This window comes from Berghia stephanieae, chromosome 7, assembly GCF_034508935.2.
Source record: "Berghia stephanieae isolate SIO BIC M18660-M18661 chromosome 7, UCSD_Bste_1.3, whole genome shotgun sequence".
NCBI lineage: Eukaryota > Metazoa > Mollusca > Gastropoda > Nudibranchia > Aeolidiidae > Berghia > Berghia stephanieae.
The window spans coordinates 40,245,270-40,263,580 of NC_088366.1; the positions used below are offsets into that span (position 1 = coordinate 40,245,270).

General features: G+C 34.5%; 1 protein-coding gene across 39 annotated transcripts in view; it reads left to right on the forward strand.

Annotated features, from left to right (window-relative positions):
- The window catches only part of LOC144977224 (solute carrier family 12 member 4-like), a 199,050-nt gene extending 181,023 nt beyond the window's left edge, over window positions 1–18,027 (forward strand). For 38 of the 39 annotated variants that reach the window (XM_078922205.1, XM_078922224.1, XM_078922207.1 and 35 more), the window contains 12 exons: window positions 1,017–1,121; window positions 4,521–4,609; window positions 4,852–4,931; window positions 5,336–5,424; window positions 6,012–6,118; window positions 7,077–7,193; window positions 7,633–7,722; window positions 9,229–9,320; window positions 9,860–9,955; window positions 13,594–13,766; window positions 16,617–16,750; window positions 17,767–18,027. In XM_078922205.1, coding sequence (XP_078778331.1) covers window positions 1,017–1,121; window positions 4,521–4,609; window positions 4,852–4,931; window positions 5,336–5,424; window positions 6,012–6,118; window positions 7,077–7,193; window positions 7,633–7,722; window positions 9,229–9,320; window positions 9,860–9,955; window positions 13,594–13,766; window positions 16,617–16,750; window positions 17,767–17,858 — 1,264 coding nt within the window. In that variant the 3' untranslated portion in view covers window positions 17,859–18,027. Of the gene's footprint in view, window positions 1–1,016; window positions 1,122–4,520; window positions 4,610–4,851; window positions 4,932–5,335; window positions 5,425–6,011; window positions 6,119–7,076; window positions 7,194–7,631; window positions 7,723–9,228; window positions 9,321–9,859; window positions 9,956–13,593; window positions 13,767–16,616; window positions 16,751–17,766 lie in introns of all 39 variants that reach the window. The other variant, XM_078922182.1, reaches the window with a different exon arrangement.
- The last annotated feature ends 284 nt before the right edge of the window (window positions 18,028–18,311 follow it).

Sequence of the window (18,311 nt, forward strand, 5' to 3'; positions counted from 1 at the left end):
ATATTGATTTTAAATGATACAACATTGATGCACTCTACATGCATTCTAATTACCAATTTCAAAATGCGGATGTCTAGATAGTGCACTCAACTCACAAGGAAAAGGACTGGTATCCAACCAGGGTTCAGCCAGTCTATTCCTTACTCCTCTTTCCACCCAGCAGTGATTGGTCTGGTGGAAAGTATTTTGTGGTAGACTATCATACCATCCAAAGGGATGTAAGCAGTTGTAATGTCCATTTAACAGTTTAAAAAACAGACAAATTACGCCTATATGGGCCTTATGACTTTTTATCAATTTAACAATGAAATCGACTTATACATTTGTCTATCAATGTTACTCCTTTTGAATAATGTTTTTTAACGTTATGGAGTTGACAGCTCCAACATTTTGATATTTCTTTTTTTTTTGTTGACAATTTTACTGCATCCAAAGAATCCATGAGTAAAATGAAAGCAAACCTGGTATGTCTCATTGGACGCCACACATTACATAACTATTTTAACTTGAAAAATGTGACAATCCATCTTGTACAGTTTGATTAAAATGCCAAAAATAATCATTGTAGGAATATTGAAGTGATCATCATTCAGTCTGCCACATGACCAAGGAAAGCAGAAAATGGAAAACGAGATAGAACTGATCATATCACCATGTCTCCAACTGGTATAAACTGCCACCTTTACCTCATATACTTAATTCACCCTCATCCACTCCAGCTCCATCAACATGCCTGAGATTCTCGATTATGATTCAACTGTTAGGCTTTTCATAGAACCGGTTTCCTACAGAATCCAAGTGTGTTTTTTAGAGACAAGGGCTGGTTCGACCTGTGTTCTACATTGAACTAGTCCAGCACATCCCATGTTGGATGATGGATAAGTAAAATCTTTTTCTAAGCATAATCCATTTGTTTCAGTTTTTATACATGTTAAATACTTATTGTGATCAAGGAGGGAGCACTTCAAATTCAACAATTATTTGGGGTTTTTTTGTTATTGAATGTTTTCCAATAGTGCCGAACAAGAGTGGGGAGATGGCATTCGAGGTCTGGCTATGTCAGCTGCAAGATATTCACTCTTACGTCTTCAATCTGGTCCACCACACACCAAGAACTGGAGGTGAGTTGTCATGTGATCAGAGTGTTTTATATTACATTGGTTATTATGAAAGGCTCCTCAAGACTGCCAACATCAACAAAATGACTTTTTACATTTGGCTAGAAAACAATCTTCTTCTTGTTCTTCTTCTTGTTCTTCTTCTTGTTCTTCTTCTTCTTGTTGTTCTTCTTCTTCTTCTTCTTCTTCTTCTTCTTCTTCTTCTTCTTCTTCTTCTTCTTCTTCTTCTTCTTCTTCTTCTTCTTCTTCTTCTTCTTCTTCTTCTTCTTCTCTTCTTCTTCTTCTTCTTCTTCTTCTTCTTCTTCTTCTTCTTCTTCTTCTTCTTCTTCTTCTTCTTCTTCTTCTTCTTCTTCTTCTTCTTCTACCTCCTCTTCTTCCTCCTCCTCTTCTATCTTCTTCTTAGCTTCGATGGCAGAATGCAGGAACCTTATGAGCTAGAGGACAAGTTTGCATTTGTTATACCAATTCATCAACATTGTACAATACAGCAGAAGAACAACATGTATTGGTGACAAAATGTTCGTCATATCAGTTGTGATAGAATGATAGCAGTCTGATAAAAACTCTGACAAAGTTCTGATGTATAAGTACATGGGTAGGTCTACTTTGGTGTTGTGCATAATCTTCAACTTTTTATTTTCTTCTGTCTTCAAAGGCCCAGTTTCTAAAGAAGGGATGAAGCACTAGTAGTTGGCAATAAATCTTTTTGCTTATAAGCCTTGATGTTCTTTTTGTACAGTTTCATTTGCATTAGTGAGATTTGTTGGCTTTGGATCCAACACAATGCTGGCATATTCTATAACATTTTTTTTTGATGGACTTGGGACGTTTATTCTACAATCGACGCTATCCACCACTTCAAAAAAGTGGTATCAAATTTACAATCTATCTTGAGTCTCTCTATCAACTTTATGAGGATATTGACGATTGTAGAGCGTCCCTCTCGTGACCAGGCGGAGGGTCTAAACAATCTATTTCTAGGTTCAACTGCAAAAGTTTTGATTCTCTTTTGTCTTCTAACACTTCTCTACTCTCTTCATTCTTGTTGTTGTCAACATCAATTCCTGCTCCACTCACTTTTCTGAATTAATACTCACCTTTTATCCTAGATTACTCAATATCTCAATCGTCTCTGTGTTACCTGTTTATATTGAGAACTGAGCCAAAGCCAAAACAGCTAGCTTGCCAATAGACTTTCATGGTGTTTGTTTGTTGACCTCAAGACCTTGAGAGAGGGATTCAAGATAAATAGTCTGTTTGAGTGGGGTCTTTTGACCACCAACGGTGAGCAGAAAGATCGTGTGCTGTGTCTTCTATCCCCCATATTTGTTTTATTTGTTCTCGATTGAGATTACTCAGGCTTTTTCCTGGTCCTGGCAAGGATCTTCAACTGGGAAGAAGATAGTCACATATATAATACATTTTTTTTGAGAGATGATATTTTTTTTCATTGTAAATCATCTCTCTGTTATCTACTTTTACAGTTTATAGTTTTGAATATATAAACATTTGAGTGTATTCTTTATAGCTGGATTCTTTGCTTGTTCCTGGATGGGACTTTTAGGTACTGTCAAAAAAGGCATATCAGCTTGTCGAATATTCTGTTCCCTATTTGAACCAGTTCCCTTCTAACTTCAAATCTACAACTGTTCCTCTATCATCTTTCTTTTATACTGGTGCTATAGTGACCCTCTAAAATCAAACAAACAAATGTAATCAATAAATGATTTGTTTATGTATTTGTTAATTTCAATTAATACCCACACTGTATGTAAAACGCTTAGAGACCGTTTAGATAAGTGCTATTTATTATTATTATTATTATTATTATTATTATTATTATTATTATTATTATTATTATTATTATTATTATTATTATTATTATTATTATCACCATCATCTTTATCATCATCATTATCATCACCACCACCACCATCATCAGCAGCAACACCAGTAGCAGCACCATCATCATCCTCATCGCTTTGGTAAAAATTTGTAAAAATGGCTATAAGTGTAATAATATGCATGTGTGTAAAACTGTAAGAGGTACAATAGTGCATTGCCATTGGCAGCCCATGTAAATAGATTTGTTTTTTAAAAACTGACTGACATGATGAGCTGACTTCATGAAGAACAGTAAATAGTAAGACATACCATATTTAAAAAAATCCTGTCATATGCATATTATATAAATAGATGGTTTAAATAAACAAAGGATCACATAGATTCAAAGTGCACACAATATCGTTGATATAAATAATGTCGCAGGTAGTCCTTCCGAGCCATTAGGCCTATGGAGCCGGAGTTTATTCCATTTTCTATAGCCTGAAACAGACAATAGCAATTGCTTGCTCTCCTTTGGGTAGGACACTAGTCTATCACAAAGTACTTCCCACCAGATCTAACAGATCCAGCTACCCAATCACTGCTGGGAGGACAGGGAGGTCAGAAAAAAAACTCAACTGCACCCCTTGGTCTCTTTGTGTGTGAAGCGAGTGCTCTACCAACTGAGCTATCAGGACCCCCAAGGTCGCTGGGTGCATAACTACTAAAAAAATTTTCTTAGACTTGTTGATCTGTTCTTTATAAAGATAAAGAAAAACAAACATAATTCACCATATACATGCTTCAAGGCATTGGTTTATTTATCAACGGCATTTTTAAAAGCATTTATTGTTTTAGAATTTTTTGTATTTAAATCAAGTGCATCCATATCTTGACTGTACATTTGATAAATGAGCTCTATTGAATATTTGTAGAATATCTAGTGATAAATATTAAAATTTTGTTTTAAGAAATCCCCATATTAAATAGAAATGACCCCCCAGTTTGTTTAGATAAGCTGGAGCTCATTTTAATAGATCATTATAGAGAGCAAAGGTTTCTTGGTCAAAATTCGACAAGGTGGTAAACACATGATAGTTGTTAGAGCTCCATTGCAGACACTCCATCCCCTTTCGATTTCATCTAACCCATCAGAACTTGAAACCTTTTCAATGAATGTTCTGACACATCTTCAAAAACGTATACCCTTTATTTACAAATTTCCAGATTTTTACAATTGACAGCAAAAAGCCCTTGGTATTAACATGACTGAGTGTTTCCCCCTTTATTGTATGACTGCACTTCTAGTGGTTGTCGCAGAATTGACCATTGGTAGTTCTGATACTGTGTACTAGTTAGCACACAATGGCTACAATACTATTCTTGGCTTATCAAATTTCTTTAGTTTTCATTCCCCCTTCCCCCACTTAACTAAAACAGTAACAATAGTAAACAATTTTTAAAAAATATTTTCTTGAAACTCTTCAAGAAGAAAAGAAAAAAAAAAGAGGAGCCATATATTCAAACTTAAATGACGCTTAAATTAACATTTATTTATCTTCATAAATGGCTACCTAGACCCCAGCTTTTGGTGCTGATGAAGATGGATGAGAACTTGAAACCGAAACATCCTAAGTTGGCCCTTTTTGCCGGTCAACTTAAAGCAGGTAAGATTCTATTAATATTCTTTTATCTGTACAGTCGTTTTATATTTCAGTTGATCCAGATTAGGTTAAAGTGTTTCGTTGTCAACATATATAGGACATATTTTCCTTGAAGTTTTTACAGAATTATTTATATTGAGCTATTGAGTTTATAAAGCATTTTAATTTTAGTTCATTAATTACGATGTATTCATGACACCCTTTTCTAAGATCATGTTTGCTATTCTTCTTTTTTAATAATCCAGGAAAAGGACTTTGTTTGGTTAACAGTGTTCTAGAAGGATCTTTTAGAGAGAGGTATTCAGATGCCCAGGCTTGTAAACAGGTATTCGTCTTGTTATGTTTGTACTGTAGAATATGATGAGCAGCTTTGTGACACTTGGCTTGTCAGAAATGAGCCTTGGAAAGGGCTCTTTGATCACATTATCTCACCACACTCAGGTGTAAAATAAGCACCAGGCAAGAAACGGAGATGACCCTTTTAAAAAAATTTAATAGGGTCTGGCATCAAGTCTCCTCTTACAAATTAAATGTTGCTTTTGTCTGGAACCCCTTGTAAAGAGAGTGATGTCTGAACTTCCTGTGAGCAAAATTTTAAGTTAGCACTCTGATTAGCCACATTTCTCTCAGAAATGCCAAGGCATGTCTTTAAAAAAAAAACACACAAACGAACTGAATGATAATTATGTGTTATTTTTAAAAATATATTTTTATTTCTCTCTACTCTAGGAGTTGAACTCATTAGTGCGAGAATACGGAGTGAAAGGATTTTCTGATGTCAGCATTTCTAGAGATGTTTCAGAAGGATTGTGTCAATTGTAAGGGTTTTTCAAGGATCAAAGTACTAAGCCATATTACAAGAATCGCGCATTTTGTACACATCCATAGCATAGGATTTGTCATGATACTTATCCTCAATTGTTATTTATATCATTTTTTTGTTCTTGATTTTTCCTTTGCAAGTTTACCATTTGAATTCTTTGTAGTAGTGATTTTGTTTCTTTTTTCTTTTTCCCTTTTTTTTTTTTTTTTGTTAGTTTTCTTAGGGTTTTTTTAAAATTAAAAAAGAGTGCATGAAATGAATCACTTAAGAATCATCATTTTAATTTTGAAAATTTTCTCTCATGGTGGATAACATTGCATCCTGCGTAAATGATATTGTCATGTCATTTAATGAGGTTGCAGCATTTATCATTTGATTGGATTTGATTTCAATAGAAAAAGAGTTTTGGGAGACATTTTACTTCATTTAGTTTAGTGATTATTTTTTCATCATTGACATCATTATTTATTGAAAGAATAAAATTTCGTCTGTTGTGAATTTGCTAAGAATATTTTGCCTTTGCCGTTACTGTATTACTATAGACATGTTCATTCAGTTTTCAATCTTTCTTTTTCTCACCAGAATTCAGAATGCTGGTCTTGGAGGTTTAAAGCACAACACCGTGGTCATTGGATGGCCATATGGCTGGAGACATCAATCTGACCAACGGTCTTACAAGGTCTTTCTTGGTATGTCCTCCATCAATCATCATAGCCATCCCCACTCTTGTGGCTTTATGGCCCAAGGCATGACACTTAACTCCTGACCTGTAGCTCCCTGGTTTGAGACCTGCTGTGGTGGCAGAAAGTCAAGTCCATGAAAATGCTTTTTTATTGATATTTCTCTCCATTATCGGATGTAAATTGAGTACCTGGTTGTTTAATGTTAGAAATGTAATTATTTATTTATTTTTATCAGTCAACAGTGTTGTCTGTTAAAAAAAAAAGAGATTTGGTCATGTCTTACAAGTTCTATGTATCATTTTGCAAAACACTGCCATTTCAGCTGTGTGCATGACTGTCTATCTGTCTTTGTAAGCTGCCCTGGCTAATCCCGGTCTGAGTTTGGTAAATGAGGCAGACTTCTTATCCCCCCCTCCCAAAAAAATCACTTTCTCAACTTCTCTTATATGCAATAATAATGCTCATCTTCTCGGTTTCGGAAATTACCAGCAAGGTCAGTGCCGCTATTACAGGTACTTATATCAATACCTCTCGACAAAAGTTAAATTTTAGAAGACTCTATTGTTGCCGATGTGGAGTCGGATGAGGGAGAGTGCACCATTGGAACCTGTTTACGGCCATACCACTATAGTAGCATTCAAGACCCTACACTGTTTTGCACAGCAACTTCACAAGGGCAATTCCTTATTTGACGTCCTTGTCAGTGCTGAGGAAAGGCTCTATAAAAATATTCTTTGCCTTCAGAAACAGACCACAATTGTATGAATTGATCATGGTTTGAAGCCATTACATTATCATCTGGCAATGTATTCCAGTTTCTAGTTGGTTTACGGGAATAATATATTGGTCTGTCTTGTGAAATCGCTCAATGTTGTATGGTGGTGTTAAGTTTGTTTTGCTGTCTTTTATTGTCTGGTCTCTTAATACATGTATATTTTGGCCTGCTAATTCACTATTTTTCCAGACACAGCCAAGAATGTTGGCGCTGGCCAAATGGCCCTGCTGGTGCCCAAAGGTATTGCTCAATTCCCTGACCAGGGAATTAAATTGAGAGGAACAATTGACGTCTGGTGGATTGTGCATATCCTTTGACACTTTATTATTATTATTATTATTATTATTATTATTATTATTATTATTATTATTATTAGAGTGGCTTAGTGGTACGGTCTTTGCTTCGTACCCGAAAGGTACAGAGTTCGATCACTTGCCGCTGTGCTGTGTGGCCTTGAGCAAGTCACCTCGCTCTAGCTAAGTTGCGGTGCTGTACTGCGACTGATGCCTGGGTTATTCCAGCCTTCCCTTGGAATAGACCCTAGAGACATATTTCCCCTATGGGATGAATAAAGGGAATTTTATTGTTTATTTCCTTTTTTTTTTATTTATTTATTTATTTTTTTTTTTTTATTTTTTTTTTTTTTTAAAGAAAAGACCATACTATAGTACAAAGCTGGTTTTAGCTATTTCACTGTGAAAGCATGATAAAGGATAATCTTTAATATTTCCTTGACCAAAATCACATGATGGAGGTTTACTAATGTTGTTACCATTTTTGCTGAAGCAAGACAAGACCTGGAAGAATTGCAAGCTGAGAATTTTCACTGTGGCTCGTATCCTTTTCCATTTGTGTATGGCCTATATGAGCCAGTGTCAAAAGGTGTTTTACTGTGCAGGACTTTGAATCCAGATTTATGACTAATGATGCATTTGCAATCAAGAATATTTCTTTACAGTTATCAAAGATATCAAGATATAAAATTTGATGGCATATTGTTTCTGTATTGCTCATGGTTCTTGAGGTTGGTTGTATCTTTATTACAGGGTGATTCAAAAAGAATATGGCAAATTTATCACGTGATAATAAAATAATGAAAAACGATAGAAAACACTAGCTTGGACACATGTGTAGTAAGCTCAATTTGGCTACCACAAACAGTGCGGACAACATCAAGCCAATATGAGAATTCATTCCAAACACACCACAGCATGTCATGGCCCACTGTGTTGAGTGCAGCTGTATTTCAAGTCATTGATACTTGCTGGAAGTGGTGGAATGGTAATTTGGTCTTTAACATATCCCTAGAACATAGTAAGTCACTCACAGTAAGGTCCGGGGATCTGGCAGGCCAAGCACACAGAGCAAGGTCTTAAGCACTTCTCCTCCCAATCCAACGCTGAAGCACATTTTCATTCATATAAACTCTGACCCCAAGATGCCACAATTTATCTACACCGGAAGTTATACTAACAACAACAGTGAAATTGATATCCAATCAAATAAACACTAATTCAGTCCACTACAAAGCTATAGATGAAGCCAATGAAGCTATTTTAGGAGTGGTGACACATGTTTCTTACTTCGTAAAAGGACTAATCTTTCAGCATTGTTTTGAATTCTGTGCAGCCTGAGTATTCTCTAGCTAGTAGTGTTCAAAAAGAGAGTTACAATGGTCAAGTTTTGAGAGAACTGCAATGTAATCAAGGTTTATGTCACATCTGTATTTATTTTAGTTTCTAATTTTACCAATTCTGTTAAGATGTAAATTTAGGCATTGAGAAATATATTTCATGTTCTGGTCTAATGTCAGATTCTCATCCAAGAAGATGCTGAGATTTTTATTAGTCGATGAACTTTGCACAATCAAGCCATTTATGCTACATTTGATATTTTCAATAGACTTTGTAATATTGGGGTGACACATGCCCTTCAGGAACAAAAATAGACTTCAAAATACGCACTTGGCATGTTGCACCTTTTGGACTTTGCTCATTAATATGTGCTTTTAAAGGTACAAATAATAGTATATATATATATATAATATATATATATATATAATATATATATTATATATATATATATATATATATATATATATATATATATATATATATATATATATATATAAAATTATAAAACAAAAACCATGAAATAATAGTGCTCAACTTTAGTATAAAAGGAGCTATTTATAAACATTTGAAATATAATTAAGATAGTTTGACTTCTACAACGTTGTTATCGAGCGTTGCTCTCATCACTTCCTGAGGGTTATTCAATATCATATTGTTTGTCATAGTTGCTTGATGGTAAGTTATTTTTCTATAACCATTTGACTCAGAAACGGAGGATAACTCCATCCAAATGAAGAAGGATTTGATTACTTACCTTTACCAACTCCGTATTGAGGCAGACGTGGACGTTGTGGAAATGGTTTGTGCGATTAAAGTTGTTTTTACATGTTGTTTGTTTGTTTATGTATAATAATATGGGGATATTTTTGTTATGTCCTTGTTTTTTGGGGGGCTGGTTTTATTTAAGGAAGGGGGGGGTTGATTTATTGCTGTTTTTTGGGGGGATGGTTGTTTTTTGTTTTTGTTTTTTATGTTTTAAGTTATTCATAGCTTATAATTAATTTCTTTTTAAACAAATGAATGAGTTCATTTTTTCCTCAAAAAGAATTAAGTAGCATATAAAATGAACTGGTAAGGAAAATTATGATAATGGTCTTATTGATCAAAACAGAAGCAATGATGCTAATCATCGAGACAATAACCATGATTAATTTTTGTGATTAAGATGTTGAAGATGACAATGTTGGGGGTGTTTGTGATGGTGGTGGTGATGATGTTGATGATGAGAAATCAGGAATATGATGATCTTTCTCAATTTGGTTGCTCAAATGTGAAAATCAAAATTGATGTTGTGATTATTTTGAATTTATGGAATGTTAATGTGATTATTTTGTTCAGAGTACTCAAGACATTTCAGCCTATACTTATGAGAGAACTCTTATTATGGAGCAAAGGATGGACATGCTGAACCATATCAGGAATCAACAGAGCAAGGTAAAGAAAATAAATATCATTTGAGAGCTACTCTACTATTTTTCACGCAACACTTTCTTTATTCATTTGGAACTACCCTTATCTTTACTTAGATGATTCCAGAATAGTATTGATAGAAATAATAATCTTGGAATAAAACACATGTAGCGTCTGCAAAATCTAGAATGTCCAATGTGTTGCCATGGGGTACATTGTATACCATTAGATTCTCCCACAGGGTGTCCAGCAATGTCGTAAAGTCGTAAATTTGCATCCAAGTCGTAAAAGAGTTGTAAATTGAAGCTGTATATAACCCTTATCAAAAATGCCAATGTTGGTAGATCAAACATTCTTCTTGGATAAAGCAGTGTAGTTTATCCAGCATGTCAGGTTTTTCAGTGTTTGTGAGGGGTGATGTGTCACTTTCCGATGACTCATCCTCATCTTCATTATCCAAGCGCGGTCTTTTGTGTGGCTGAACAGAGTCCAGAAGCTCCTGAGATATCAGTTCACCGCTGATGAGTATATTGGTGTCCGTCGTAACAAATCGATCGAATCATTACATTTTATGTGTATTTTTAGATATCTTTTCCCAATCAAGATAAAATCAAGATGTAGGCGATTGAGCGGAGGGATTATATTTAAAAAATTATGTTTTTCGGGAATGTGTAGCGTATAAGCAGAGTGTGCGATTAAATGGAGTGAGCTGTCCTCCTATTACTACTACCACTATGTATTTAGTCTTTGGATATGATTTAGAATGCTGTGAAATTTCTTGTTTTGTAAAAGTTAGGTTTTTAAATTTATTTTTTGTCTTTTTTATTCAATTTGGCAAAAATCTCCCGAAAATGTCTGTTTTCATTTTGAATGTCCTTTTCTTTCTTTTCCCATTTTTTCATTATGAAAAGTTCTTTCAAGTCCCAAATTCAGTAAATGATTATTTTTTAGTATGTTGAAATGACCTCGAATAATAATTGCATTAGCATCATGCAACTTGTAGAAATGTTTCCTGGCCAAAATGACAGTGTTTTGCTCATGCCATGATGTTAAGTCTGTTACTGTTGATTCTAACTGAACTCGTCTTTTTCATAAAGATTTCACACCCAAGTCTTGATTGTTTTTCTTCGTCGCCTGGAATTGTGATTTATTTATTAATTTATTTTTTGTTTTGAGTCAATCAACGCGTAGCCTTCGTTAACTTATTGATTGAACTAAATTGACGCCACTCAGCTCTTTGCTATTGTTTTTAGCCAGCCACTTTTATGATTACTACTCACTAAATTCTATAAATCAAACTATAAAGTTTAAGGTTACACATAGTTTTGTTTTGTGTGTTTTTACGTAATATCCGGCTGGCAGATGTTGTGAGCACTTTACCTTAACGCACAGCATTAGGATTGCGATTACATTTAATGGCAATGAATGGTAGAGTCGCAGAGATGAAATATATGAAGACGTGGAAACGTCAACGCATTAATTCAATCAATACTAATAAGATGAATATGAAGTGCCCACCTACGTCTTTTAATCTGTGTTACAATTTAAGAAGCCATACTTTAAAACTGCCTTCACAAGTTTAGTTAATTTCAGTATACTCTTATAATAATAATAAAAATGGAATAATCCGTTTGTTATCAAGTTTCTACTCCTTTACGTCAATTTTTTTTGCATGACTAGACTAAGTATTATAAAAGAATCATAACAAGAAATATTATATAACATCTTTTCCTCTTTTTAAAAAAAATTAAGCAATAACGAAAATATACAAAAGCAAAACAAAACAAAAAACCAAAAATAAAAAAACCCAACAAAACAAAACAACAAAAAAAACCCCAAAGAAATAGAATGGACAAAATAAATTTAAAAAGAATCTTATGGTGGCTTGAAACAACGAGCGTCATTCCATTGCCCCAACGGCATATAAGTGTAAGACTTAAATCAAACTTATCTAAGTGTTACTAAATGTCATGGGATAAGTTGGCTTGGGATTATTTTTTTTTAATGGAATAATTTAGGTAAGTATAGATAGAATGCGCTTGGCCAAGGAGTTCACAACATTGCCATCCGGAAGTATAACGGACCAACACACAAACTCTGTGTAACCATGAACTTTTATAGTCTGGTCAATACAGTTTAGTGAGAACAACTCACAGACGCGGATGACAAAAACGATAACAAAGGCCTGAGTGACGTCATCTGCATACTATCTATAAGTGTGAAGAGGTCTTTGTCAGCACTGACAAACAGGCCCTATGTTCATCAGTACTGATCAATGGCGGGTGGTGGCACAGACTAAAGATAGGGGGTCTGTGGGTGGTGGCACCTGTTGTTCAGTACTGACTCTAATTATATTTTCGGTTCTTCCTTTCTTTTAAAAAAAAATTTTTTTCGGTCTCAAAGCTCGAACACTAAGTCTTAATTTTGATCGTTTCCAATGGCTTTCAATTTTCTAATTGGTCTAGTTGCAACTAGCAGTACTCAGGATATACTGTCACATAATGGGGCAGTAAAGAAAGGCAATTCCAAGTCTGCAACCTGGTGCATAGCATTATGTGTATGTTTGAGAACTATGAGGTAAAAGTCGTTTGACTGTAATATGAGCATTGAATATAGACTTGGCAAAATAAATCTGATTCTTCTTATAAGCATGATCAACCTGTAAGTATGCTGTGCTGATTCTCAAGGACTGTGCTTATAAACAGAGACCACTGCATTTTTTTATTATTACGTTCGGCCAGTGATTCCACAAAACTAGTTGTCCCTCGAATTCGGAAAAATGCTGGAATAAGATCCTTTTCTCATTTCGGACCCTCTATTTGGAACGCCTTACCGCAGAGCATTCGTGAAAAAGAATCTTTGTCTATTTTTAAACGTTCGCTTAAAACATATTTGTTTCGATTTTAGTAGATGGTATGAGAAGCAAGATAGGTTTGGTTTGTGTTGTGTGTTGTGTTGTGTGTGTGTATGTGTGTGTGTGTGTGTGTGTGTGTGTGTGTGTGTGTGCTTGTGTGTGTGAATGAGTATGTTTCAGCCAAAGTAATTTGTAATTTAAGCGCTTAGAGTCTGGTGTCTCGGAGTTATAGCGCTATATAAGTTTTCAGCATTATTATTATTATTATTATTAAATTATTATTATTATTATTATTATTATTATTATTATTATTATTATTATTATTATTATTATTATTATTATTATTATTATTATTATTATTGTATTATTATTATTATTATTATTATTATTATTATTATTATTATTATTATTATTATTATTATTATTATTATTATTATTATTATTATTGTTGTTGTTGTTGTTGTTGTTGTAATTATCGTCAAATGAAAAAAAATATATTGTTTACAAAATTCTTGGTCAAGATTAGATGGGTTGTAAATTTTTATCCCAAGTTTTTATGAAAGATTTTTTTGTAAATGTTTATCGAAGAAGAAATTAAGTAAATGGACATAATGCCAGGGACCTGAGCCATTGTTCTAAAATAGTGTCAGCTATCCAGTCACAGACCACAATTAAGTTTGCTTGACCTTGTAAAGAGAAGAAATGTAGTACAAATTCAAGGTGCCTGGAAAAAAAGGTTAAGGAATGAAAAGGATCATTCAGATTTCTTTATTATAATATAATTATTCATTTGTTTATATTCTATTAGAAACCGCCATCAGAACTGACTCCCAACTACCCAACAATCACCTTGTCCCCAGTTCCAGAGGAAAGCAACACAGAAGAAAGTCTTATTGAAAGCAATCGTGTGTCTTTAGACAAATCACAGTTCACCTTTACCCCACAGGATGCCAAGAGTTTTGTCAACACCAATAAAAAACCGTAAGTTGTTTTTGTTCTGTCAGGTTTTATGAGTGGTTTTATTATTTTTTTGTTTGTTTTTTTTTTTTTTTGGGGGGGGGGTTGTTTTTTTTGTTTTTTTGGAGGGGGGGTCCTTCTTTTGATGAAATCAAGGTTATTTTTATGTCAGTCTCATAAGTGCCATTTTGTTTTCTATAATTGTTTACAAGTCCAATAATGGAGGGATTAATCTCTAATAGAAATGATGTGTGGGTCTGTGTCTCACCCGTCAGACTGTGTGGCTTTTTTGTGTAAGTTATGCCACAGGGTGCTGATCTTACAATTTTTTTATTTTTTTTCAAGTTGTCATTTGGAATAAGTGAAATAATATATTTAACGCATTTTCTATTTTAATACCATGGTCAGTGCGCTTCACTAGGTTTCATTTATCCCCCCATCCAGGCCTTTTTGAGCTAATACTCATACAATACCCATCACTGCTTTTAGTCAGGTACTCATTAACACCAGACATGTGAGGTAATGTGTGTAAAGTGCTGTACCAAGGACATAATGGAAATGTTGCTGCATGAAACTTGGAGAAATGAATAATGATTATAATAGAAACATATTTTATACAATGAATTTAGTCTTTTTACCATGTGGGAGAAGGTTTTGTCAGATTAAATGTAGAACTAACAAGTATAAATCAATGTTCGTTCCATCAGCAATAAAAATGTTGAATATTTCATATGGTACAGCAAAACCAAGGATTGATGTTTGGACTGATTGACTGATTAATTTATTTAATGTTAGATTAATTGACCAATTGATAATGATGATAATATTTGGTGTCGAGTTGCCACAAATGTAACGAATTGAAAATTAAATGAATATGTTTATGTTGTGTATATCGCATGCATGAAAAAAAGAGAGAAGAGAGAGAGAGAGAGAGAGAGAGAGAGAGAGAGAGAGAGAGAGAGAGAGAGAGAGAGAGAGAGAGAGAGAGAGAGAGAGGAGAGAGAGAGAGAGAGAGAGAGAGAGAGAGAGAGAGAGAGAGAGAGAGAGAGAGAGAGAGAGAGAGAGTAGGAGTGAAATATCTGTTCAGTGTTATAATATAACGTTATAACAAGTGTAACTAAATGACAAATTGCCATATTTATGGACAATAAAGATCTATTATTATTATTATTATTATTATTATTATTATTATTATTATTATTATTATTATTATTATTATTATTATTATTATTATTATTAGAATTGAATGGTTCCTTCAGAAATGAATAATGATGATAATAGAATTGAATGGTTCCTTCAGAAATGAATAATGATGATAATAGAATTGGATGCTTGGAGAATCGAATAATGATGATTATAGAATTGAATAGAAGCTTGGAGAAATTAATAATAATGACCATAGAATTGAATGGACGCTTGGAGAATTAAATAATGATGTTAATAGAATTGAATGGAAGCTTGAAGAAATGAATAATGATGATAATAGAATTGAATGGAAGTTTCAGTTTAATTTGTGTGAAGTTTCGGGTTTTTACCCTCTGACAACAAAACTTGATGATTAAAACACTAGACTAATGAGAGATGATAGGATGGCATTGTTCATTAAAAATGAATGCGACAAAAACAGTTGCAACTGCATTTCATCTTAACAACAGGGAATCACAACGAAAACTGATGATCAAGATTGATGACACAACACTACCAACTGATCAAAATCCAAAATACCTCGGAGTGACACTGGATAGACAACTAACCTATAGAACCCATCTTGAGGGTACAGCAAGAAAGATAGGGAAATGAAATTGTCTACTCAGAAAACTGGCAGGAACAACATGGGGAGCATCGCAAACTCTTCTTAGAACATCAACCCTGGCCCTTTGCTACAGTGTGGCAGAATATTGTGCTCCTCTTTGGACGAGAAGTGCCCATACAAACCTTGTTGATGTGAAACTAAGAGACTCTATGCGAATAGTAACTGGATGCCTGAAATCAACCCCAACACAATGGCTGCCAGCCATGAGCGCTATAGCACCACCCCACTTGAGAGAGGATGCAACACAGAAATGGATATCCAGAGCTGAAGAAGATAGTGGAACTCCTCTGCAAACCATATACAAAACTGCACCCCCAACATCAAAACTAAAATCTCGTTCACCTTTCTACCTATCAAAGAAAGAAAACTACAACACGCAAGAAGCCTGGTGCGAGGAATGGAAAAGGAATAAGCCAACAGGAGGGGAACTAATTGAAGATCCCTGTAAAAGTCTCCCATGTCTACAGGATCAACCAAGAAAATACTGGGTAGCTGCAAATAGACTACGGTCAAAACATACAAGAACAGCTGCCAACATGTACAAATTGGGACTCCAAGAATCACCAACATGCCAAAAGTGCAACCAAGCTCCACAAGATGCAAACCACCTCGTACTAGATTGCCCAGAGACAAAGCTTGAAGGGGGATTTGAAACCATCAACAAATGTGATGATGACTTCCGAACCTGGATTGATACCTTGAACATAGAAGTGTAGCCGAACGATACTACAACTACTATTGTTGAGGCCTTAACAATGCTATGCTCTCATCTCTCATTCTACTCTAGTGTTTCATTCATCATGTTTTGTTGACAGGGGAAACCCGAAACATCCACATCTCATTTTATTATAAATTAAATTGAAGCTTCCATTTAATTTTATTATTGTTATTTATTACCCAAGGACACAATATAGGGACCAGAATTTTCATGATCACTGTCACCCATCTGGTTATTGACCATGTTTAAACATTGCTTGGCTTTGTGGCAAGATGAGTCACAGTACCACTGAGTCAACAAGTCACACAATTCAGTTATGATTCAATTTTCTTCATTTCCCCAGGGATAAACACAATGTTCGACGGATGCACACAGCCGTACGACTCAACGAACACATAGTGGAAAAGTCACATAATGCCCAGTTGGTTATATTAAACCTCCCAGCCCCTCCCAAGTCTGAAGCTGGGGAAGAAAATTGTATCCTTTTTCTCTATTAATGATTTTCTTTTATCTCATTCAAAAACAAAAAGTCAAAGACGAGTACTTCTTGTCACTTAAAAAATATGTACAGTGCAAACGCATATTACGAACTATATGGGACAGCTGGAAGAGCTTGTCAAATTTGTATTTCAATGAATATGTGAACATGACTGTAAGACAAGAGACACGCTGTGATGCTGCTTACTGTACAAGTAGATAATCTCAATGTTTACGCATCCTGATCTGGTAGGTTCATGCCTTTTTGTTGGCAAAATAATGAATACCATTCATTCTTGTAGGGTGTCCAGCAAGGTCGTAAAAAGGTGTAAATTTGACCACTTGGTCATAAAAGTCGCAAATGGTCGTATATTTGCATCCATGGTCATAAAAAAGTCGTAAATTGAAGATTCAATGAATTGAAAATTGAAAATTAAAAAGTTTATTGAAGAATTAAAATTAGAGCATTGCTAACATCAATATGGACAACCCTCCCCCTTCCCACAAGCGCACACACAGTAACCCCCCCCCGCAAAAGCAAATAACTGTTTGCAGCATTGCATGCACTCTTCGAATGAAGAGTTTATGAAGTCTTGCAAAAAGATTTTTTAAAAAGAATTGATTGCAAGGCACTCATTGGCACTAATAATTGAAAACCTACAATAATGCTGATACCATTCTTACTGTTCTTTAAAAAAGACATTTTTGTTAATTGAAAATAAGCTTGAAGCTCTGAAATTATTCAAATGAACGAGTTGAAATTATATTTTTAAAATTCTGTCACAGACAGAGCATTCAAATAAGGCATCTGTTCTGATTAAACAGCATTCCAATTACAGGTTTCAACAGTACCAATGTAAGAACTTTCAAGTCAATTTGATAGTTTTGGATATTTGAAATTAAATAGTTTTTGCCAAAATAGTAAGAAACCCACCATTTTTTAGAAGGGAGAGGTATATAGAAATATTCATCAATTGATCAAAAATTTTGTTGTTGAACCCTTGACCCAGTCGTAGATATGGAATTCTTGGAGGTTCTCACAGAAGGCATTGATAGAGTATTGATGGTAAGAGGCAGTGGAAGGGAGGTAATCACCATTTACTCCTGAGGAACAACGAAAGCAAAGTTATCACTCTTATTGCATATCACTGTATTCTCTCTCTCTCTCTCTCTCTCTCTCTCTCTCTCTTTTTTTCTCTCTCTCTCTCTCTCTCTCTCTCTCTCTCTCTCTCTCTCTCTCTCTCTCTCTCTCTCTCTCTCTCTCTCTCTCTCTCTCTCTCTCTCTCTCTCTCTCTCATGTGTCCATCGGTCCTAACCCCGGATGTATACATGAGAACAGTGAAAGTTGTTATACATAGCATAGCAGTTCATGTTATAAATCACACAAAAAAAAAAAAAATCAAAATTATATTTTCTTTTATTGATATGTCTGTGTCAATGATGTGACAGTAGAAATGTGAGGTTGTATAAGCAGATGAGAGCGCTGTGACGTGATGTAATATTATTTATGATTGATGAATTTGTGGAAAGTTTTTTGTCAATATTACACATTAGTCAGTTA